General features: G+C 38.9%; 1 protein-coding gene across 4 annotated transcripts in view; it reads right to left on the reverse strand.

Moving 5' to 3' along the window:
• The window catches only part of HNMT (histamine N-methyltransferase), a 51,666-nt gene extending 50,960 nt beyond the window's left edge, over positions 1–706 (reverse strand). For 2 of the 4 annotated variants that reach the window (XM_010375745.2, XM_030916887.1), the window contains exon 1: positions 352–575. In XM_010375745.2, coding sequence (XP_010374047.1) covers positions 352–488 — 137 coding nt within the window. In that variant the 5' untranslated portion in view covers positions 489–575. Of the gene's footprint in view, positions 1–351 lie in introns of all 4 variants that reach the window. The other 2 variants (XM_030916886.1, XM_010375744.2) reach the window with 2 other exon arrangements.
• Between the last annotated feature and the right edge of the window lie 24,670 nt (positions 707–25,376).

Here is a 25,376-nt window from a genome sequence, read left to right on the forward strand (position 1 = left end):
TTTGGGGATGTAAAATTTGGAGGAGGGCTGAAAAGTCTGAATTTGAAGATTAGCATCTTATCTTTTTCCAAATGAACATGGATTTGTGCCTTCAAATGGTTAACGCTTATCTCTATGCAGCTGGAAATACAGCACAAATGGGAGCCTTTGAGTGTTTAAAGCAAACGTGGAACCAAAGCACCGCAGGAGAAAGGCAGGGCAGGGCAGCGAGGAGGGGGACGAGGGGGAGTTGCTATCAGTAACTCGCCCTTATCCCCGTGCCCAGCCTGCGAGGCTGAGCTAGACCCATCTATCACTGACGCACAGCTAGTCTCAGGCTTGTCCCTTTGACAACAACGTCCCTTTTGTTACCTTGTTATTATGCCTGGCAGCTTCTTGTCCATGAATTCCTGCATGCACTGGTGTTCCGTGGAATGGCTGAGAAACCTCCGGAAAGATTCAACATATCTCCCGTGGTCAGAAAACAAGCTCCTCATGGAAGATGCCATGTTTGGTTTTCTGAGAAAGACAGAGTGGGAAGCAAGGTTTAACTTCCCCTCCTTCTCTTCCCAGTTCCCTCAGTCTTTCCCCACCCCCACCAGTTTCTATCCAAAAAAAAAAAAAAAAAAAAAAAAAAAAAACGCTAAGCTTGTTTTGAATTTAACATGCACCAAAGGCTGGTGTGCAGAGGTCATTACTGACTCAATATTTGAACAGCACTTTACACTGATACTTTAACCCCTACACGGTTTTATAAGAAATGAAAGTACTAAAGCAAGGCTGTAACTACACGGCTAAAACTTTTCAAACTCCTGATGTTGAAAGGTCATAAAAACAGACTGTATTCAAATCACTTCCTGTTTTGTCAGCAGAGCCACAAGTAAGTTCCAAGTGGGAAAGTGACTGTTCAAAGTGGCAAACGCAGGATGAAAAGGAGGGCTACAGGATGAAAAGGAGGGCTACACAACACTCTCAGAAATCTACAGCAGTGAAATCTTTGACGAAAGACTGTCATCTGCCTCTAGGCTTTCTATAGGATTGTTTTGGCCTTTACATCCCTCAGCACTTGAATTTTCAACTTATCTGCTGCATTTCTTCAAATGCTGATTTGTGGTAACTCAAATTATCTTAAGAAGAAATCACCAAGGAGGAGCCCAAGAACTTGCAGCTAGAAGCTGTCAGAAGCTGCATTTAGGGGATTGAGAGTGGTGAGAGAAGTCTTGGAGCAAGAATGCAGGACACCAGGGTAAAAGCCCAGTCTGTAGAATCCTTCCCTAAGCACTTTGAACACGACTAGGTCAAATACACTTCGCTTGGCTGGTTGAGCCTTTGGAAACCTAGTGGTGTCACCCACTAGAAGACCCAAAACTTCAGAGCACTCACACACAGTCTTTCTCCTGGGAAGTGGTCTTTAAGAAGGTATCTCATCCTTTATCTAATACTGGGTTCTTAATAATAGCATCCAACTCATGGAAGAGTTGTGAGGATCAAATGAGTTAACTCATTATAAGTCTCTTAGAAATATGTCTGTTTAAACCGTCCCCTTCTAATTGAGTTCCCAAACTGCCCTCTAAGCATTCAAAACACTCCCCAACTCCCTTTGTTTTCTGTTTGTTTTTGTTTTCTGAGATGGAGTCTCGCTCTGTCGCCCAACCTGGAGTTCAATGGTGCGATCTCCTCTGACTGCAACCTCTGCCTCCTGGGCTGAAGTGATTCTCCTGTCTCAGCCTCCCGAATAACTGGGATTACAGGCACCCGCCACCACATCTGGCTAATTTTTATATTTTTAGTAGAGACGGGGTTTCACCATGTTGGCCAGGCTGGGTTTGAACTCTTGACCTCAAGTGATCCACCCACCTTGGCCTCCCAAAGTGCTGGGATTACAGGCATGAGCCACCATGCCCAGCCCCCAACCCCCTCCCCCAACTCTCTTTTATAAGTGTGTTTTGTTCTCACTATTCTTAGAGCCAGTGCTTTTACCCTAGGGGAAAATGGAACATCTGGATAGGCAGATTGCCATGGGTGACTCTGTCCTTAATGAACTGTGTGACTTTGGCTGAAATATAAGCTGCAGTTTGCTCATCAGTAAAATGGGAACAACAAATTTTATCTCATAGGGTTGTAGTGAGAATAATATAACTAATGTTTAAAAAGTGCAAGCCAGTCCTTTCTGCAAATAATAATAATAATAATAATAATAAAATATCAAAAACAATCGTCACTTTATTCATGGACGTTGAAATTTGAGCTTCATATCATTTTCACATGTCATGAAATGCTATCATTCTTTGAATTTACTTTAACCATTTAAAAACATAAAATTTATTAGTAGCTCATGGTCTGCACAAAACAGGTGGGTAGGGCTGGGTTCAGCCACAGGCCCTATTTGGTCAGGTCCTGATTTAGCTCCTCTGCCCTTCACTCATCCTTGGATAAGGTCTTTGCTAGTTCTCTACTCACGTCTCTATCCAGCCAGCCTTCCGTTTCCTCAGATTGGCTCTGACAAACTTTTGCTTGTATTACCATCTTCCATTTTTCTCTTTAGAGCTCAACCCAAATCATTCATTCATTCATGTGTACATCTATCTGTTTTTGTTTCATTTTTACCCAAACCAAAAATGGCCAATAATGTATTCATCTATTGAATAAATGTTCAGTAAGAGTCGCTGTTGGCTATTCTTCTTAGGAATACTCCTGACATGACTTTCTCTTGGAAGCTGCTGCTAAGACCTCCCTTAACTGAAACTTGGTCTCCTGAGACTATCACCTCCCTTGTCTGCTGTCAAATATTCTCCAACAGAGCCTGTTCTTCATGTGGATCCCATTGAGGACTTCCTTTCCATTCCCACTGTTTCCACCCTACTTGAGATTCTCTTTATTTTTCACTTATTGTCCTATTTAAAAAAAAAAACAAAAACAAAAAAAAACTTTTAAGTTCAAGTGTACATGTGCAGATTTGTTACACAGGTAAATATGCTTCATGGGGGCTTGTTTTACAGATTGTTTCACCACCCAGGTATTAAGCCTAGTACCCATTAGTTATTTTTCCTGATTCTCTCCCTCTTCCCACACTCCACCTCCAATAGGCCCAGTGTGTGTTTTTCCCATCTAATGTTTCCATATTTTCTCATTATTTAGCTCCCACTTATAAGTGAGAATATGAATTATTTGGTTTTCTGTTCCTACATTAGTTTGCTAAGGATAATGGCCTCCAGTTCTATCCATGTCCCCACAAAGGACATGATCTCATCCTTTTTTACGGCTGCTTAGTATTCCATGGTATACATATATCACATTTTCTTTGTCTAATCTGTCATTGAGGAGCATTTAGGTTGATTCTATGTATTTGTTATTGCATATAGTGTTGCAATAAACATTCACATACATGTGTCTTTATAACAGAACAATTTATATTCCTTGGGGTATAATATACCCAGTAATGGGATTGCTGGGTTGAATGGGATTTCTGTCTTTAGGTCTTCGAGGAATCGCCACACTGTCTTCCACAATGGTTGAACTAATTTACACTCCCACCAACGGGGTATAAGTGTTTCCTTTTCTCCACAACCTTGCCAGCACCTGTTATTTTTTTACTTTTTCATAATAGCCACTGTGACTGGTGTGAGGTGGTATCTCATTGTAGTTTTTATTTGCATTTCTCTAATGATAAGTGATGTTGAACTTTTTATTCATGTGATTGTTGGCTGCACATATGTCTTCTTTTGAAAAGTATCTATTCATGTCCTCTACCCACTTTTAATGTTTTTTTTCTTGTAAATTTATTTAAGTTCCTTATAGATGATGGATACTAGACCTTTGTCACGTGCATAGTTTGCAAAAATTTTCTCCCATTCTGTAGGTTGTTTATTCCTGTTCATAGTTTTCTTTTCTTTTGCTGTAGAGATGATCCTTAGTGTAATTAGTTCTCATTTGTGAACTTTTGCTTTTGGTGTCTTCGTCATGAAATCTTTGTCCATGTGTATGTCCTGCATGGTATTGCCTAGGTTGTCTTCCAGGGTTTCTATAGTTTTGCATTTTATATTTAAGTCTTTAATCCATCTTGAGTTAATTTTTATATATGGTATAACGAAGGGGTGCAGTTTCAACCTTCTGCATTTGGCTGGCCAGTTATCCTATACTGTGCTATTTTTTAAATTGGGTTTCCTGCTTTAGGAATCACACAGATCCTAACCAATTTTATTGCCACTGTCAACTTCATGTTTTTTTTTTTTTTTTTTTTTTTTTTGAGACAGAGTCTCGCTCTGTCGCCCAGGCTGGAGTGCAGTGGCCGGATCTCAGCTCACTGCAAGCTCCGCCTCCCGGGTTTACGCCATTCTCCTGCCTCAGCCTCCCGAGTAGCTGGGACTACAGGCGCCCGCCACCTCGCCCGGCTAGTTTTTTGTATTTTTTTAGTAGAGACGGGGTTTCACCGTGTTAGCCAGGATGGTCTCGATCTCCTGACCTCGTGATCCGCCCGTCTCGGCCTCCCAAAGTGCTGGGATTACAGGCTTGAGCCACCGCGCCCGGCCTTTTTTTTTTTTAAGTTTGGATAAAGACAGTCTTTTCTTTCTCTCATAATATTTAGTCTCCCCACTGACCCCCAAGTCAAGTACAAGATCCATTCTGCAACTCCCCCAATAATTATCCAGAATTGTGTCTCATTTATCTCTAGTTTTGCATTTATATCCCCTTCAAATTGTGCTGCTTCTCTGGATATGTTCCATCCATTGAAAAATTTTCTGTTCTTCATATGCTACCACTTTCATATATCCTTCCATATTTCCCTCAAAATAATCAGCACTCATGCTCATAATATCTGATATTCTTGCAAGCATTCATCCTTGTGTTATTGTTGTTTAATATATTTGCCTTAACTCCCCTGCTTGTCCCCATGTGACTTAGCTCATAAAGACAGGAACTGAGTCAGAGCTACTTCCCCGATGTGTTGCCCAAAGTAGACTTTCAGTTCTTTTTTAAATAATTAAGAATGTGCTTGAACATTTACACTCTTGAGATGTTCTCTGCTATCAGATGTCCTCCATCCTTTTCATTATTGAGTAGCTCTATGTTACCAATAACACCAGAATTCCATTTCTTGAGCACTTACTATGTGCCAGAAATTGTATGGACCTTATAACATTTAATGTAGGATTTACTCTTTGTAGTAGCTCCATCAACTTCCCCCTATTGCAAATGAGAAAACCAAGTTTCTGAGAGATTAAGCTACCTAACCAAAAACTGTAGGACTGGTGTTACATTGTAGTTCTGTCAAATCCCAGGACTAGCGCTCTCACAAAAATCTTTATATTCAGCCAAAACCTGCTACCCTGTAATTCTTAGATAGTACTCCTATTTCTGGTTGCTTAAACTAAACAGAAGTAATCCAGTTCTTTCTCCATATAACAACCATTAAAAAACTTGAAATCAACCATCAGGACAACCCCAAGGTGTCTCTTTCATAGTTCCTAATTATTTCTTCTGCAATATAACGTTATATCATTCATTACTCTGGCCCCTCCTTTGGAAATACTCTAGTTTGTCTGGGTTTCTTTAAAAGGTGATGTTTGAAAATAAACACAATATCCCCAAAGCTACCTAAAAAGTGGAGATTTATTTTCCAGGTTTACACTAGTGTTTCCCAAAGTTCCGCCCAACCCAACTTCTTTCAGATTTTACTCTGCAAAAAAAAAGGGTTCCACAGTCAAATAATTTAAAAAGTGCTGAATTGAGTAGCTTCCTCTGGATATTTATAATGCACATTCATATATTAAAGATTCATAAAACCTTTGTCACATGTCCTCTTCAGATACAAATATATCATGACTATGACATTTCTCTGATTAGTCTTGCAGTCCCTCAAAAGATAAAAAAAAAAAAAAAAGAGGAAATCTTGTTGCTTTCAGCATGATTTGTGTTTGATTAAGTGCTGGTTTCAGCAATCACAACTTCCTTTTAAAATTGCATATAGAATATCTGTTTCATAATCCATACTACATCTGGAATTTCCTTCTAGCTGGCTGGTTGGAATTACCAAATCTTGAAAATCTTTTTTTCCTTTTTTTTTGGAAAATTGAAGCAACAATCTAGCACATCTATCATTTGCCATGACTTTTCAAAAGTTACCAGCAATGACATCAGTATTGCTTTTATAAGTTCTTTCAGCACACTGAAATGTAATTTTTTTAGACTTTAAATTATCGCCTAATTTAAAATCCTTATTTATTTTCTTACCTATTTTGGGCATCCATCCCCTATTACATATCAATTATTAAGCTGTTACTGTGTCAAAGTGCCTTACATACTTCTAACACTCTGGGGGATGGAGCTATTGATACCATCAAGTGAGACTCAGAGCAGATAAATAGTATAAGACCGCATAAGTCCTAAGAGAAGAGCCTGGGTTCAAATTAATGTTTGATTCCAAGGCTCATTTAAAAAAAAAAATATGCCATATTACCTCTCACCTTTCTGTGTCTTTCCAACATGAGGATTATTTTCCATGTTACAGAAGATAGGAGCAAAGAAAAAGTGGAATAATTCTGTGTTCTTTCTATCACCTTTTAATAGAACACCATCTTTGCTAGGTCAAAAAACAAAGGCTTTCCCTTGTTCATTCTTCTTCCTCTGTATGTGGTATACCAAAAAATAAACACATGAACAAAAGAGAAGAAAAAACAATAGCAAAGTCTTCAGGACCCTTTTTCTTTTACACAGCATTGTTCAGATATTTCTGTTCATCCTGGTCTTTAGTCTTCCGAACACCATACTCATTGGTCTAGCTTCTTATTCTTATGTCCGATCATCTAAATAGCACAATACATAGTAGGTATATGTTAACAGCAATATTGCTAAACTATCTTAGTCAAATAGGTCAAAGAATCTCATTTTCTTTTCATTTGACAAGAATGGAGGAAGACAGTATTTTATACAAATTGATTGATTTACTTGATCTGCTAGCTTATTTGAAATTTATCAGGAAGATTGATCCAAATGTGATCTCAAAGGAAGGATTGGAATTATAGCACATAAAATTTCAGAGCTTGATTAGACTGGTAACTTCACTGAAATATAATAGACATCAGGAATCTTACATTCCACAGGAGACTTATGTAAGTTTCTCAAAAACATGGAAATAAGAAGCAAGAAAATTGGGTGCTATACAAGCCTTGCCTCTTACTAGGTAAATCTGCTCTAAACTTTTTTTTCCTTATATAAAAAAAAATGTGGAAAGATGAGAGGTGAGATGATCTTTAAGCTTTCTTGAAGTTTTAGTTAAATGCCTTCCATCTTTTAAAAAGATAAGTTTTTGTGGACTTGTGAAACTAAAAGTAGTTGTATATATATTCATAGCTGGTAGAGCCACTGTATCTAAAGATTGTCAATAAATCATAAATGATAACCTAAAGATGGTCTCTATGTAAGAAGCCCCTTGACTTTATGGTGTTAGGCAAATTTACCAATGTGAGTTGCTTAAGGTCACACAACTGGTAATAATGCCATATATCTTGTTACTATTAATGACTTAGTTGTTTCAATTACACTTTATTAATGTGGAGTTTATGATAGTTTTATTTTAATTAACTTAAAACAAGAAAGGCCCAAAATACCCAATCAGGGACAAACCAAACCATCTTGTGATACAGATGAAATACTTGGATGATAATTAATTGAGAAGGAAGAGAGAACATGGACAGACAAATCCTGTTAAAAGACATAAAGAGTAATCAGTGAAATTCTAGAGATATAAAGCTTATATGAAATATTTAGGATGTGAACAAAGAATAAGGCACAACAAAAAAGAGTCTGTTTCCATTTAATAATAACTTTCCATTTAATAATAAAAAAATTTTTTAAGTCACCTTGAAAGTACTAGATCTCCTCTCAAAGGTAAAGGTCAGTAAGTATTTAGAACCTGGAAAATTAGCAAGAACTAGACAGCTATCAAAACAAAAAAGCAAACAAAGCTACAATAATACAATTTGTGAAATGAGATTTTGCCTCACTGTCCTTGTTACAGATGATGCAAACTTCAGTGACTACTGTAAGGGGTAGCAGTAGTGTGGAGGTGGGGATCTGGTGAAGGGAAAAGCTTCATGTAAAAGGAATTTTATAGAGGGATTGTGGTAAGCAAACTTCTCTGGCATCTGGTGAAGAAGTATGTGCTCAATATACCAAAAAATATAGTCTATGAAACCTCAGGACTAGAACATTCTCCTGGGCTAGAACATTCCTATCTGAGATGCCTTGTAATATGATTTGGCTGAGTCCCCACCCAAATCTCATCTTTGATTATAACCCCCACTATCCACATGTCATGGGAGGAATCCAGTGGGAAGTGACTGAATTATAGGGGCAGATCTTTCCCATGCTCTTCTCATGAGAGTGAATGGATCTCTCTAGATCTGATGGTTTTAAAAATGGGAGTTGCCCTGCACAAGTTCTCTCTCTGCCTGCTGCCATCCACGTAAGATGTGATTTCTTCCTCTTTGCCTTCTGCCATGATTGTGAGGCCTCCCCAGCCACATGGAACTATGAGTCCAACTAAACTCTTTCTTTTGTAAATTTCCCAGTCTTGGGTATGTCTTTATCAGCAGCGTGAAAACGGATTAATACACCTTGCTTGGGCATGATCTGAGAACATATGCCCGTGGGGCCCAAAGACTACTTTTTAAAACTTTTAAGCATAATTTTCATATGATAAACTATACAAATCTCAAGGGTACAGGTGGAGGAAATTTCATATATGTATATATCCATATAACCATTGCCCAGATCAAGTCTCCTTTCTATAATATTTACATTTCTAGTCTCCTAGAGGATTAACTCATGCCTGCAATCAACAATACTCTCTCCACCCCGAGACAAACACCATTTGGACTTTAACTTTCCCAGATATGTTTTGCTTGTCTTGACCATCATATGAAAGGGTCATACAGAGTACTATGCATACTACAGTCTTTTGTGTCTGCCTTCTTTAGCTCTACATAACATGTTTGAAATACACCCACATTTTGTGCATCGGCAGTTCGTTCGTGTCAACACACATTCCATTGTATAAATATTCCATAATTTTAAAAACCATTTTCTTTTACTTAATTGGGCATTTGCACTCTTTCTTCTAGTTTGGGCTATTAGGAGTAATGCTAGCAGAAACATTTCTGCACCTGTCTTTCATGGATATATGCACTCATTTCTATTATCATGAGTGAAATTGCTATGTCATAGGACATTTTTTGTATTGCCAGTCACATTTGCTTTACCCTTCCGGGAGTATGTAGCAGTGTCTATATTTTAGTCAACAAATACTGACTGCCTTTTAGATCTTTAACCAATGATATGGTGGAGCTGATTGTTAGAATTTCAGGAATTTTGTGAGCTGGTTGATACCACATGAGTAGCTAGAAATGAGCCATGGTGGGAGTACTTATGTAACTGAACACAGGTCTGGATGCTCACTGCTTGCAGAGTCCAAGTAACAAGAGCAATGTCTGGTAGAAAGAAATAGAGACTCGTATTGACTCGTTAATCAATACGAGTAAAGTGGAAGTGGCCAGATTCCCATGTAAAGCAACCACTTTGATTTTTTGTGGGAAGGCAGGAATTTAAAGAAGGAAAACTTACTAAGGAAGGCAGGCAAGAATTGGGCTGAGTACAGTGTCTGTGTGTCTTGTTCTGGTGGCTATCTTGAGTCCTGGTTCACCTTGATCTCTGGCAGATGTGTTCTCAACAATGGCCAGTTGTTAACTAGCAGCCTTGACATATCTCTAGAATTTTGCAACTGGGTCTTCAGACTTGGTCTATCTCATGATTAACCCCTGGGACTTCTAAGAAGGCACATACTTGGATACTAGCATCCAGTTTAGATAAATGTGAGGGGAGTATATGGTGAGAAAAAAAGGGACATGAAGTATATTTTAAGACTAAGGAAAAAGGCTTCTGCAGTTTGCTGCAAGGTTATATCTTAAAACCCAAGAGAAAGGAAAAAAAAAGTTTAAAATGCATTTTGAAGTTAAGCTGCCCAGTTACATTTACACCATGAAGACTGGAAAACTCTATGAATCAGGTCTTTTAAAAAAAAATCTCCTTGGAGAGCAGATTGTTAAACAATTAGCAGTGCACTATTGTTTTTAGCCCTGTGATTATTTGCAATGCTGCTTTGGAGAACTTGAACCTTCTTTTAAAATGGCTGAGTTGTGGTAATGCCATACAGGCTAACTTTCTCCAGTCTCTAGCATGAACTTCCTGAAGCATGTGGCTAATGACTGTATGTGGGCACCACTGGAAGGGGTGGTGCCATCTTCCAGCATCTCTTAATTAATTGATTGTACACTTGCTATGATCTAGAGACAGAGATATCATTGTTCCTACATCTACCAGTTACTAGTATGGCATTGGGCAGGTTATTTATGTTCCCTGAGCTTTATTTTCTTACCCGTGAAATAGAGATAATAATTCCTACCTCATAAAAGTTTGTGAGAATTAAAAGAAATAATGTGTATCAAGTTTTCAACCTAATGCCTGGCATATAATAAACTCTCTGGTGTGAGGTTGACTTCTTTAACTTTCAGTTCCTTCATTTATGGGATGAACACAGTAATGCTGTATTAGTCAGGTTTCAATACAAATGACAAAATCTCTGTCCAGGGTTCCAGAGATAATTTTTAATACGGGTAGCTCATGATAAAGGTGTTGGAACTGAAAAGCAAACAAGGAAGGTGAGCAAGCCCTCAGGACAGCATGCCCTTGCCACCTGTACCACCTGTAGGAGCAGGTGTTATCTGGAGCTCAAGCTGCCTACTGGGAGGTAGAACAATGGAGGGGACACAAGCACTCTTGAGGATGCTGCCTGAAACACCAGGACATGGACAGAAGTACCCAGTGTCTCCTCTTCCTGACCCCTCATCTCTACCAATTTTTCCACTTTCCTAAAACTAGCTGAAAACCAATTGGTAAAAAAGCATGAGTGATGTAACTTGCAGAATTCAACTTTTTGAAGTATTTAGTAGAGGATGGGAAGGACTAGAATGGTATCTAGCATCAAACAGGCAATAACCAGAACAAGTGCGTACTATAGTACATTAATTTGTTGTGAGAGTGGAAAAAGAAAAAGAAAAAAAAAAGCGTAAAGCAAAATACCAAGAATGTATTAAGTACTCACTGAATGCCAGATAAAATAGTGAAAACAAAAGGTGGCTATTATGATAGCTACAGGTCAATGAGGACTAGTACTCATGAACTCTTTAAGAAGACTGCCTTTGTTTGATGAGGGTATTTGACTGAAAACTATTTCTTGGGAATCTATCAGTGTTTTGGGAAACTCATCAGTGGGCACCCGATAATGGGAGGTCATTAGGAGTCCCATGATGATGGGATTCCTTTTCAGATCTGAGAATTTCAGAGCTGTCTGTCCCTTTCTCCTCCTGTGCTCCCAGGGGATCAGGAGATAGATTAATGGGCGACTCTCACTCCTGTTTCTCCATGTTACTCTGCTTACTAACTCCTTGTGTGACTTTGAGCAAGCACTTAATTCAGTTGCCTTGAATTTCTTCAATTGTAGGGAACTAGATGCCATCATTCACTTCCAGTTCTAAAATTCTAAGATTACTTGAGTTTACACCTGTTAATCAGAGACATGGCTCATATTTCAGGCTGGAATTATGAATGTCATTTGTAAGACATTTGGCACTCGATGTATCTCATTCTCTGACTCTTTGGTGCTCCTCCTTCCCTAATACAAATTCAAAGCTACTTTGCATTTCTAAGCATAGATTATACGATTGTGATGCACTAACAATTTGGAAAACATAAGGGGATCAAAGTAATTACCCCTATGTTCTCAGGCAGTAGAAAATAATTAAAGTCTGTTTATCAATATGGCTAAAAACAAAAGGCATATGTATTCAATGTTTATTTTATTATTTCCTACATAAGACTCTAAGAGCTGTTGTTGTTATTGTTGTTGTCTTTAGAGACAGGGTCTCCAGGCTGGAGTACAGTGGCACCGTCATCACACTGCAGCCTTGAACTCCTGGGCTCAAGCAATCCGCCTGCCTAAGCCTCCTAAGTAGCTAGGACTACAGGCACAAGCCACCATGGCTGGCTATTTTTTTTTTTTTTTTTGTAGAGTTGGGAAGTCTTACTGTGTTGCCCAGTCTGGTCTTGAACTCCTGGCCTCAAGCAATCCTGCTGCATTGGCCTCCCAAAGCAGTTGTTTTTAAATGTAGTCAATGCCTATAGAAGAAGTAGCTCTTCTACCAGGATGCATGGGGTGTCAGTCTCTTCAAGTAGCTCAAAGATCATCTCTGGCAAAATACATTTCAGAGTTATCAATTTGGCACACATTTTGTGCCATTGAGTGAAATTTGCGGTTAATAAACACAAATTTATGGTTAAAAACAGAGACGTAATGTTCCCAAAAGTGTATTTAAAGCCTTTCTGCTCTACTACTCCAAATTAATACTTCCACTGGTGCAGTTCTAGCAGTAGTGAAATGCAGATTGGGTCAGAGATGGTGAAAGTTTATGGAGATTAACTCAATAATTTTTGAAAATTTGCTTTTTCATAATTCTGAATTGATTTGTGGATTATCTTGTCTCCAAAACTCCATACTACTAAAACAAAAAAAAAAAAAAAAAAAGGAAGAAAAGACAATTGTTTAAAGTACAGTGATTTTTGTCTCTCACAAATGTATGCTCTGTTTTATACTGTGTTTCTAGTTATGGTGCCTAATGAAATTAGTTGAAATGTTGGCAGGCCAGGTCTCACTAACGCAGGCCTCCATAGCAACTGTTTCAGTACTGGCTGAGTGGTTAAGTTAAATATTAAAAGCCGGTACCCTTACATAACTGCTGGAATGCAACAAACACCCACCACCAGTTTTGCCTTTCCTGGGCCTTAAAATGTGACAAAATAACAAAGGAACTCTTAACAGAGCCTATTCAGGATTAAACAAGTTTTATTGTGGGTCTGAAGCAACTCCCCAGGCCTCCACAAACAAGTTTATTGGAGGTCTGTGGGAACTCCAGGAACCTACATGATTTAGCAGGAGACAAGATAAGGGTAATCACACCAGTACCTGGACCCATTTACATAAAGTAAATTTACCGAGACTCCAGAGAAAGGTCTTCAGGACTCAGGTCTTAGGTACATATTAAAAGAAGGTAATCACTTACATCATTAGATGAATGCACACTTACATGTAGACATACAGCTTAGAAGGTATATAAGCTTTGGAAAACTTTGTCATTTTGAGTCGGTCTGGTGATCCAGGCCTTCTCCCTGTAACTGGTTACGGAAATAAAAACTTTTTATTTTCTCCCCAATTCATCTGCATCTTGTTATTGGCCCGCAAGAAATAGCTGCCCTACCCTGAGTTTGGACCAGGAACAAAATGTCAAAGTTGATTAAAACTTTTCACAGTACGTATATGGTCTTTTACTAGTCAGATAAACAGTGAAAAGCTCATGTTTTTCATAATATTGCTGCTAGAATCATTTTTCTAAGTTTCATTTTTATCACCATTTTATCTCTAGTCAGGATAGGAAATTAATGCATATTGGAATTTAATTTGTTTGGGGAATTCATTTCGTTTAATTTGTTTTAAAATACTAACTGCAATCCGGTATTGAAAGGCGATACAGCTCAAACTTCTTAATAGCCATATCCAGGGAGACTTCCATAGTGAAAATGTGAGCCGAAAGTAGATATTGATGATATTCAAGAAAATAATTTCAGTAAATATCAAATGAGCCAAAATCATGTATGAAAATTCAACTTGGAATTAGAATTCAAAGCAAGATCTCCATGAATACAGGGTGTTGCACCTTGCTGCTAGGTGGCAAAAAAAGGGAAGAATAAATGAGCTCCAGTTTTTGAGAAATTTAATTAAAAATTATATCAAACCTGGGATTCTCCTCAAAGAATTTGTTCTTACTTTAATAAAGGTTGTTTCTCATGGAGAAGCAATTTTAATTTTAGACCAGGGTTGCAATTCTGTGCTGAAAATGACCTTTCTATGAGCTCTTGTTCATTTTTGCAAACACAATATATCCTCCCTGCCCTCAGGACCTTCCTTTAGCACCCAGACAGGACAGCGTTTGCCAAAATAATGATAGGAATGCTCTGAAGACAATAGCTCTTCTCTAAATTTTATTACTACAAGTACAGTACAACAAAAATCCAGACCACAGGCAATACTGAGGTAAGAGGCAAATCACATCTGCTGCTCAGATAAAACATTTTCGTTTCCAATTTTTAAATTCCGAGAGAGAACCAGAGCAGATCAGTGGCTTTCCGGGGTTAAAGGCTGTGGGAGGGTGAGCTACAAAAGAACAGCAAGAGGGAGTCTGTATGGAGAGATGGCACCATTCTGCATTCTGAACATGATGGTGATCGAGGGACTAATTGGCTAAGTTGGCTGGACTTCCTGGGTCAATAGGGACCTGCCTAAGGGGACTTTCCTCTAAGCCAAAATGAGTCATTGCTGCCAGCTAAGGGATTGAAACTTCAACCAATTGAAGACTTTCTCCTGAGCCAAAATGAGTCACAGCTGCAAGCTAGGGAATTGAAACTTCAACCAATCATATAGGTAGTTTAAGCTCTGGGCTGCAGCCTGATGTTTTTAACCAATCAGGCCCGCCAATCCACAAGTGGATAGAAAATAAGCTAATTCTATAGGACAGAAAAATGAAAAAAGGAGGGGTCCTGAGGGGATATAAACATAAGACACCCAACCCAGAAAGGGCTAGCCTTCCAGGGCACACATGGAAACTTTGCTTTCGCTTTCGTTTTACCTTCGTTTTCACTTTGATAAATCCTGCCACCCTGCATACTCTTTGGCTCCGCGCGTTTCTCTCATGGAGCTGTAACATTCGCTGCTGCAGTCGGCTCATTCCTTGAAGCCAGTGAGACCACGAACCCTTGGATCGAGAAAAGACCTTCAATCGGGAGACTTCTCGTCTCAGTGGCATTTGTCAAAACTCCTAGAACTGTACACCAAAAAGAATGGATTTTACTGTATGTAAATTTTAAAAAATAAACAAATTAACATTGTCAACTTGGAAACTTTGAAGAAGTGTGTCAGTTTTGCTTTGGGTTAGACAGGCTCATCAGTAGGCTTGACGTTTAACCTGTCCCCTCCACCTCCCTAATTCCTTCTTCCCACCTCTCCTCAGTTTCTCACTTCCTTAAATTTTTCAAGGATTTCCTGACTTCTCTTCCTTTGCACACACACCAAAAACAAACAAACAAACAAAACAAACAGAAAAACACCAACTTTGAGAACCAAGGCCTCAGATTAATCATGGTGATTAAAGAATTCACACCTGAGAAGGAATGTTCCAAAAGTCAGGAGAATGTGCTGATGAAAAAGGATCACAGGGAAAGTGTGTGTGTGTGGGAGAGGGGCATGCTTTCACTCTTTTATTATTATTATTATTTTTTTTTTTAATTTTCCCTGTGAGTCTAAACAGAGGGAAGAAGAGGAGGATATTATAATAATCGTACCTTGTATTTGTAAATTGTTATAGTTTATGGTCATCTTCAATTAACTTCTTTAATACTCCATCAACCTACATTGCCCGCATTTTCCAGTTGAAGAGACCATGGTCCAGAACAGTGAATTGCCAATGGTCGCGGGACTAGGATGTGAAAGTTTGACTTGAGGTATGAATTATGCTTTTCACCATGAGTAACCTCTGAGCTAAGAGTTTCTGAAAGAAATGTGTTAGGTGGCAGGGTCAAATTTCCAAGCAGCAGGAGGCATTAAGAAAGGCATCAAGAGATACCATCTTACTCCTGCACAGACATTAGTGTGAATGTGGTGAAAAAAGAGTACTAATGCACTGCTGGTGGGAATGTAATTTAGTACAACCTCTATGGAAAACAGTGAGGAGATTTCTTAAAGAACTAGAAGTAGGCATGCCATGTGATCCAGCAATCCCACTACTGGGCATCTACTCAAAGGAAAAGAAGTCATTATAGCAAAAAGACACCTGCACACATACATTTTTTAAGCACAATTCACAATTGCAAAGTTATGGAACCAACCTAGGTGCCTATCTCCCAATGATTGGATAAAGAAAATGTGGTATATATACACTGTGGAATACTACTCAGCCATAAAAAAGAACAAAGTAATGTCTTGCAGCAACTTGGATGGAGCTGGAGGTCATTATCCTAAGTGAAGTAACTCAGGAATGGAAAACCAAATACTACATGTTCTCACTTATAAGTGGGAGCTGAGCTGTAGGTACACAAAGGCATGCAGTAGTATCATGGACATTGGAGACTCAGAAGTAGGAGGGTCAGTGGGGGGGCGAGAGATTAAAAAACTACATACTGCGTACAGTGCACACTACTCAGGCTGTAGGCGCACTACAATCTGACACTTCACCACTATACAATTCATCCATGTAACCAAAGCCCTCTTGTATCCCAAAAGCTATTGAAATTTTAAAAACATTTAAAAAATAAAGACATCAAGAAATTTTAGGCCGGGTGCAGTGGCTCATGCCTGTAATCTCAACAGTTTGGGAGGCCGAGGCAGGTGGATCACTTGCGGTCAGGAGTTGAAGACCAGCCTGGCCAATATGGTGAAACTGCATCTCTACTGAAAATACAAAAATTAGCCGGGTGTGGTGGCATGCACCTGTAATCCCAGCTACTTGTGAGGTGGAGGCAGGAGAATCGCTTGAACGCAGGAGGTGGAGGTTGCAGCAAGCCGAGATCGCTCCACTGCACTCCAGCCCTGGCAACAGAGCAAGACTCTGTCAAAAAAAAAAAAAAAAAAAAAGGCCTGTTGCTCTTGGGAAATAATAAGAAGTTATAGATGATGGAATGTTGACTGTGAGAGGAAACGTTCATTCTCAGAATCAAAGTCAATAGCCACTGGGTATCTATGTCACTATGTTGCTTCAGAAAAATACAATTTTTTAAAGTTATTCCTTGAAATATTTCAGGCTGCTCATTTTTCCTATCTTTCTCATAGTGACTCTGCCTACCTATTACTTCCTCTTTTCTTAGCTACTGTGCTTACCATGTCTTCTATTACTCAGTAACTCAGGGGAGAGATATGAATGGGCTCAAAGCACCAAAGCCCAATAGAGAACAAGACATGAAGCAGAGATCTCCTCACCACACCTATTCCAGGTGCTGTTTCAGACTTCTGTTCGGCAAGCAGCTACCAGGTCCACTTCTCCAGGTCACCCTGTGATGCTGAGAGTGAAACAAAATCATTCAGAGTATTCAAATAAATGCCTTCTCTGCCTAGGTGGGCTAACGTCTGTTTCTATTGCTTATAAAGGGGGGTCCTGAATACCACAAGTGTTTTTAAACAATTTTTTTCCGACCGTATTTCTTGGGACCTTTCCATTCTGCAGGTCTCTCAGGAGCCATGTGGAGAGGGTAGAGTTAACCCAAGCCAGCAGCTCCCTGGGTTCTCCTTCAACCAGAGCAGATCAACCTAGTTTTCTTATGAAAAAGAATTTCTGCTACACCAAAAAAAAAAAAAAAAAAAAAAAAAAAAAGTCTGGAAACTACACATGGATGACAGGAAAGAAGTTCTTTTATCTTTCTTGAATTTTTCTAGACTTTCTCTGGATACCAACACAGAGCCTTCCAGACCCAAGTCCTCCAGGTTCCCATGGAAGATCTAGTAATAAAGAGTCCAAGCAGCTGCCTGCTATCTCCTCAGCAGCCAGAGCTGGTCCTGCTCCTCTTTGTTACCTGGGTCCTGGAGACTGGGTCTGATTTCTGCCATTTAGCCATGTCATCTTGGACAAATACCTTACTTCTGCTGAACTTAAATTCTTCTCTCTGTAAAATAGAACATGAATAATACTCTTCTGTCAACCTCATATGACACCTGTGAGGCTCGAATGATCTAATAAGTATCACCTTATGCCTTTATAAATTATTCGATACATACAAGATGAAACTATTATAACTATTACAGTCAGCATAAAATCTTAAATCAGTTGGTGAGCTTGTTTCCTGGATGTGAATGAATTAAGCTAGTCTATTCTATGTAAAAACAGCTAGCTCTTTTCACAGGAGGATGCATTGACTTATATCACAGCTCTGTGGTTAAATTCTGATATGACACTGATGTTTTATTTTGTTTTGTTTTATTTTCTTAGACACAGGATCTTTCAATGTTGCCCAGGCTAGTCTTGAACTCCTCGCCCCCCACTATCCTTCCACCTCAGCCTCCCAAAGCTATGGGATTACAGGCGTGAGCCACTGTACCCTGCTGAAATTTTATAACGTGTAATCTTTAAACCTCAAGGGCCTATAGGCTTTGTCAGAAAAAAGAAAAGAAAAGAAAAGAAAATTTTGACAGTGGCCACAATGGTTGCAGTCACGCACATGGGTAATAAATCCTAGGCCTATAAAGTAAATTTGTCCTCTTACCTGTGTAACTGGAGTTTGTTAAGTATTTCACTGACAGGTACAGGTTATAAACATGTTTATCGGAGGTAGAACAAAGACAAAATGGAATCAGTCACCCTGTACCAGATCCTCAGATGACTAACCTTAGTCCCTACCTGCTCAACTGCATGTACACCTCATAAATATATATATATATATATATATATATCACCTATGGATAGTGTTGCAGCAGGACGAGCCACGGACACAACCTCTCAGACACCGAGATAGTGAAGGGAGTGGCTTTAATCAGCTGGGAGCATCAGCAGGCTAGCATCTGAAAATCCAAGCTTGTCAGGTGCTCAACTTCTGTCCCTTTTAAGGGCTCACAACTCTAAGGGGGTCCACGTGAGAGGGTCGTGATCAATTGAGCAAGCCAGGGGGTACGTGACAGGGACTGTAAGCACCTATGGTCAGAGTGAAACAGAACAGAACGGGAGGTTTCACAATGTCCTTCCATACAATGTCTGGAATCTATAGATAACATCAGTTGCTAGGTCAGGGGTCGAATTTTAACGACCAGGCTTAGGTCAGGCAGGCCCAGGCCTGCTTTCAGGTCTCGTTCCTTGGTTTTGGGTCTGGTTCCTAGGTACCGGGCTACCTGCGTTTAGTTCCGCTTCTCTTTCCTTTTCTGAGTATAAAACAATATAAAACAATATGAGAGGGTCTCTCTCTTCCCTCAGTGTCACTGAGCACCAGTCAGAATCATAGGAATGTAACTGCTGCTTCTTGGCCCTGCTTCTCCCACCTTCTGTACTACCTGCATCCTTCTATTAGGAAATTTTATACTGTGCCTCATGGAACCTACTTTGGAGACTCATTCTCAGTCTGCACTGAGTCTGTGTTTCCAGGCTTAAGACCTCAAACCTGGCTCAAAATAAACCTAACCATAATTTCTCTAAGTTTTAGTGCCTGTTATTTCACTTTTCAGTTGACAGCTTTAAATGACTTACTAGTGACAAAAGATGTAAGGGCCAAAAACCTTATATTTTCATTTGTATACCTGTGTATATTTATAATTATATACAAATATCAATTATATGCCGTTTCAATGATTGGTATTTTAAATACACATTTTGGTAGATTTGAATAATATTTATATATTTTTATGTATAGTGATTATTTTAGTAATTTGTACATTTATAATTTCTATGAATTTTATTAAGTACTTTCAATGTACAACACTATGTGATTCTATGTTTATTTTATGTAATGGTGGATTGGTCTAGGTTGTATGAGTTTTGGTTATTAGCCTGAAGAGCTTGAAAACTACTTAACTACAAAGCAATTGTTAACAACTTCACAGCAACTTCCCAAGAACAAAGTAGTTGCTAAGAAGCCATTGCAAGTATTTGAGAAAATTCATGTGATGAAAAACAATGTGTTAGTAAGAAGCAGAGTAATTGGATTAAAAAATAAGTAATTAGAAAGGTAAAAAATACATGAACTTGAGAAACTGAAAGAATGGCCTTGCCCATAGAAAAGTAGGATCCAGCTGGAGACACTCAATGAAATTTTAGAACATGAAAAACTTTTCCAGTATAGACAGAATGAAAAGAGGAAGGAGTACAGAATATTCTTGTCCTGTAACTTGTATCCACTTTTAACGACCACCGCCACCTGGTGGCTTGTGACCCTGTTTCCACTGAAGAGAGAAACCCTGTTTATTCTTGATTTTGCAGACCTAAGCAGGGATAAAACAGGATAAAAAGAACACTGGCCTGGAACACCAGGGATCTAAGTCTCTGGAGCACAGGAGTTAAAGACCATAATACGTCTTGTCCATCTAGATCCTTTAACTAAAAATACCTATACTTTAATGATTTCTTATGAAATTTGCAGCCAAAGCTGGAATCCAGAAAGAATTCTGACATGAACTAAAATCTTCAAATCCCATCATGTATGTTGAAATACTCCTTTTTTTTTTTTTTTTTTTTTTTTATTCAACCAGCCTCATGTCTCCCATCCTGTTAGAGATTGGTAATTTAAGCCCATATCTCTCTCCTGAGTTACTGAGTGATAGAAGACATGGCAAGCACAGTAGCTAAGGAAAGAGGAAGTGATAGATGGAGAGACAGTCACAGTGAGAAAGCCAGGAAGAATGAGCAGCCTGCAATATTTCAAGGAATAAGTTTACAATTGTATTTTTCTGAAGCAACATTGTGAGATGAGTACACATAGCTGCTACTGATTTTGATTCTGAGAACGAAACTCCCTCTCACGACCAACACTCCCTCACCTATAACTTTATATCATTTGCCAAGAACAAGCTGTTTTACAACTTCTTGATGCTTTTCTTAATGCGTTCTGTGGCCTGGAAATTCTACTTTGTACACATTTATTTCAGAAATCCCTAGTTCAAAGGTTACCCCTGCTGTAAAGGCTTCCAACACTCTCTCCAAGCAGAGGCAACATTTCTCCCCTCTGTTCCACAACTGATTGCATTTTGTTTTCACCTTACCGTATTCTTACTAAATCCTCATTATACTCCTATCTAAACAACATGTACTGTCTTAGTCTGTTTGGGTCCCTGTAATAAAATACTATAAACTAGGTATCTTATAAACAATAGAAATGTATTTCTTATAGTTCTAAAGGCTAGGAAGTCCAAGATCAAGACATTGGCAGGTTCCATGTCCAGTGAGAGTTTGCTTTTTCATAGACGGAGCCTTTTAAATATGTATTCTCATTGTGGAAGGGGCAAGGGAAGTCTCTTTTATAAAAACACTAATCTCATTCATGAGGTTTCTCCCATGTGATCTAATCATCTCTTAAAGGCCTCTACCTCCTAATAATATCACCTTGGCGCTAGGGTTTCAACATGTGAATTTTGGGGTGACACAAACATTTCAATCATAGCATGTACAACATCTGCTTAAATGTGTATCAGTATCACTGCACTTTAGCCTTCTCAGGAACACTGTGTCTTTCAAATCTGTATTCCAGATATTTTTTTGGTTGATGGCTACTAGAATAGACAATGCCTCTATCCCACCCTCCAGGATGACAATTCTAGGGAGAAATTGAATAAGCATTTGACAGACCTTGAGAACATATAATTTTATGAGGGGTAGGAGGTGAATGCAGCATTTCTGTAAGAGTTTGCATGCTTGTAACATTCATGAACCCTTTTTAATCAGTTTCTTAGGGCTCAGAAAACATAGGTGGTATTAGAGCTCAGAAACCTAAAATGTGAGTTTCATCATGAAAGATAACAAAGGGCTTGGCTCTTTTATTGAGGATCCATTCATTGACAACATGTAGACATAGTTTTTGGGGCTCCTCCATTTCTCTAGAGAGAACGCCTCCATCTTGGGTTTAGCTCCCAACTACCTATCCACGTTCTGGATACAAGGTAAAAGAGGATGTCCAAGAAGCCTGAAGTTAAGTATTCAGAACATGGAGGAAACAGAGGCAGTCCAAGAAATAAAGATCGAAAACCAAAATAATACTACCAAGAGCAATCTCAAATTGATAAGAAAAGGTTTATATCTAGAGGACAAGAGTTCTATGAAAAAGAAAATTTAAAATTTAAAATACAATAGCCAAGATAGATTCAGTAAAAGGGTTAGGAGATAAAATTAAGGATATCTCTTAAAAATATAGCAGAAAAAAAAAAGAGTAGAAGAGGGATTCAGAAGGGGTACAACCAGAAAGATGGCATCATTAGAAAAACTTGATGAAAGAGCCATGCTGAAAGATGTGGGCAGCCTCTAGAAGATAGAAAAAAAAAAAAAAAAAAAAAAAAAAACAGAAAATCAATTCTCTTCTAGAGCCTCCAGAAAGAAATGCAGCCCTGCCAACATCTGATGTGAGCCTAGTGAGATGCATTTTAGACTTCTGATCCTAGAACTATAAGATAAAGTTAGGTTGTTTTAAGCTCCTAAGTTTGTAGTAATTTATTACAGCAGCCATAGAAAACTAAAAAGGATCATAATGCACTTGTCACTTATTATCTTCAGTGGTGGTTTCAGGACATTTACTCTAGTCCTGTGCCCTTCATTCTTAATACTTGATCCCCAGGAGTTTATCCTTCCCATAGTCTCTGTTCCGCACCCAGCCATCTCTGCTCACTGCAGTCCTAGCTCCTTGTTGGCTCCTGATTCTCTGGATGCCAGAGTGTCATAGAGTTATCCCAGACACAGGCTGTCCTAAAGGTGGGAGTTGTCCCGTCCTTGGCCCCTAATAATGACAGCATTGACAAGAACACTAACACTCCGCTGACCACCAAGAGCTTCTTTGACATTATTATACAGACAAAAAGGACCTGTACTATGTCTCCCTCCTACTCTGCCCCCTTGGGGCTCAATGTACTTCTGTGACTTTTTAACACATGAATCTTAATTATCTTGATTCAATTCTTTATGCACAGTTTTTAAACAATAACAACAAAAATGCTGTCAATTAGCCAGCTCATCTCTGGCTAAATCCTTGATGTCAGTCACAAAGACTATACCACTGGCGTTCAGTTCCCACCAATGCACAAATAATTATTGAGTAAGGATCCTTTCTTTCAGAGTTGCAAAGGATTGCAGAGACTGCTGAAAACTGTGATCTTCAGCGAGATATTTAAGGGGAAAAGCGTAAGTGGATTTATCAAGAAGTACATAATGACTAAGGGATCCCAGACTGGGCTCCTGATTGCCGAGAGCCATTAGTAATGGGTGAGACAACACGAGTGATAGGAGAGATCTGGAAGAGATGGGGAATCTGTGGGCGAGGTCAAGTTCACCTGAGTTCAGAATCTAAATCATATAACAAAGTCCCTGGATCAATACCAATTTGCCCCAATTACCCATTTTCCTCCGACCTAAGACTAAAATCAAATTATGCTCACATCAGGATGAAAGGAGGCTTGGTGGGAGTTTAATATCCATAACCTCTGTCTGATCTCTTTTACAGAGCACTGGGAGGTGGCCTGTAAATGTAAAACAAGACTTGCAACAAAGATTTTGCATCAGGCTGGCAAAACCTCATTTTAGGAGACAACCATACTGTTGGGGATAAAGAACAGATTCTCCTGTCTCCAGTGATCCTCCAAGGTTGTTTTTATTATAATGGAAATTTCTAAGGCTTTATGCAGAGCTCACATGTGGATGAAAGAGCTGTTGCACCAGCAGAGGTATAATTGTCTTCTGCCGTTCCTGAAGTCAGCACATGGTTGTTCGTTAATTAACGTTACACCCCATGAGCATAGCATTTGCAAACTGTGGGTTACTAAATAAGACTTCAGTGAACACAGTACTGCTGCTCCTTTCTGGTATGTACTTCCAATTATAATTTTATTCACTTTTCATTTGGCATATCCATAGTGAGCCTCTAGTGCAATAAGCTGCATTATTAGATGCTGTAGCATACATATAGATAAATAAGATGGAGTCTATGCCTCAAGGTACTGGAAGCTGGCAGGTAGGGTGACCTCTAGAGGAATGCAGTGTGTGCAGTCACCATCATGGAGTTAAGAATACAAACTCCAAATTACTTCGCTTCACTCTAAGCCTTGTATTGTTATTATCAATAGAAGTTTTTCCTTAATAATTTTAGTTGCAAAATAGAAGATTCAGATAATGTACAGACAAAATCGTTAGCCTCTGTTGGATACTGTGGTTGCTGGTTAATCCTCATAACAACCTTATGAGGAAATTTACATTACCTCCTAGTTGTATGTAACCTGCATTTCCCAAATGACCGTCACCAATGAGTTGAAATAATTGATTGACTATCACCTACATTCTGCTTGTTATTGCCCTCTCTCACCACCAGTAAAGGACCTGCCAGCATTTCTATTCAAACAAGCAAAGTTCATGCAAAATGACTTAAGGCTGTTCACTCCAGCTGGGCTCACCCCACTGGCCCAACAAAGCCTGTGCTACAGTTGGGATCCCTTCTCTGCTAAAATGAGGAAACTCGGGTTTTGTGAATTGGTGAGTTGCTCAAGGGTGCACACTTAGATCATCAATTTATATTTCAGATTCCGAGGGCACTACCTTCTCTCTGTAATTCAAACTGATCAACTTCTCATCTAAATACAAAATCATCACATTTTATCCCACTTGTTTATATTACTTCATATTACTTGTTACTTTCATAATCACACAGATTAGTTTCCTTTGGCAAATAAACTAGAATTGCGGCAATTAAGTGAGAAGGTTAGGGCAGAAGGGTTGTGGTCTGAAAGTTTTCACAAGACCAAAGGGCAGTGGCTCCTGAGGACAGGGAGCTCAGAGACTCATTGTAAAGGCCCAAGGTTGGGTCAGCTGGAAGACCAGCTCTCATTGTCTCTCTGGGCAGAGCACAGTTTAGTCAACGTTACGTACTTAAGGTTAGTAAATACACCATAGACTTCATTAGCTAAGCAGCAATCTATATAGATGTTAACCATTGCTCACTCTATGCCAAGCACATATGCTATTGTTTGGTGACTTTCACCTATTCATACAATCTTATCAACAAGTCTGTAAGGTACTTCGGGACAGAGAAAGTCTCCTGCATCTTGTGCTCCCTTACCACTTTTTGCTTAATAGATTCTGTTGTTTCAAATTCTAAAAGGAAGGAAATTAAACAATTCTTAACCAAATGATCTTTCTCAAACAGGATCAGTGCCGTCTCTTGGGATGCAAATCCTATGTATCTTATCGCAGTGAATAACTCTATAGTTAGTCATTGATACGGCAAGTTCAGGCTTTTGCTCTTCCTCTTTGAACATCAGTGGGTGCATTTTATTTCTCTCCCTCTCTGTCTCTTTTTTATTTATTTATTTATTTATTTATTTTTTAAGCAGGATTAAGAAAGCCAAACCCTCAGCCTCATATGGAAAGAGCTCATTTATTGAAACTAAAATATCTCTTCTTGAAAGGCCATGACCTCAGAAAGGTGAGCACTTTACTTTTTCTAAGGTAATGAATATTTCATCTCTTACTTCGGACAAGTATTGAACCATATATTATTCCTGCTTGATCCCCTAGTTT

Source organism: Rhinopithecus roxellana, chromosome 14, assembly GCF_007565055.1.
Source record: "Rhinopithecus roxellana isolate Shanxi Qingling chromosome 14, ASM756505v1, whole genome shotgun sequence".
NCBI classification, from domain to species: domain Eukaryota; kingdom Metazoa; phylum Chordata; class Mammalia; order Primates; family Cercopithecidae; genus Rhinopithecus; species Rhinopithecus roxellana.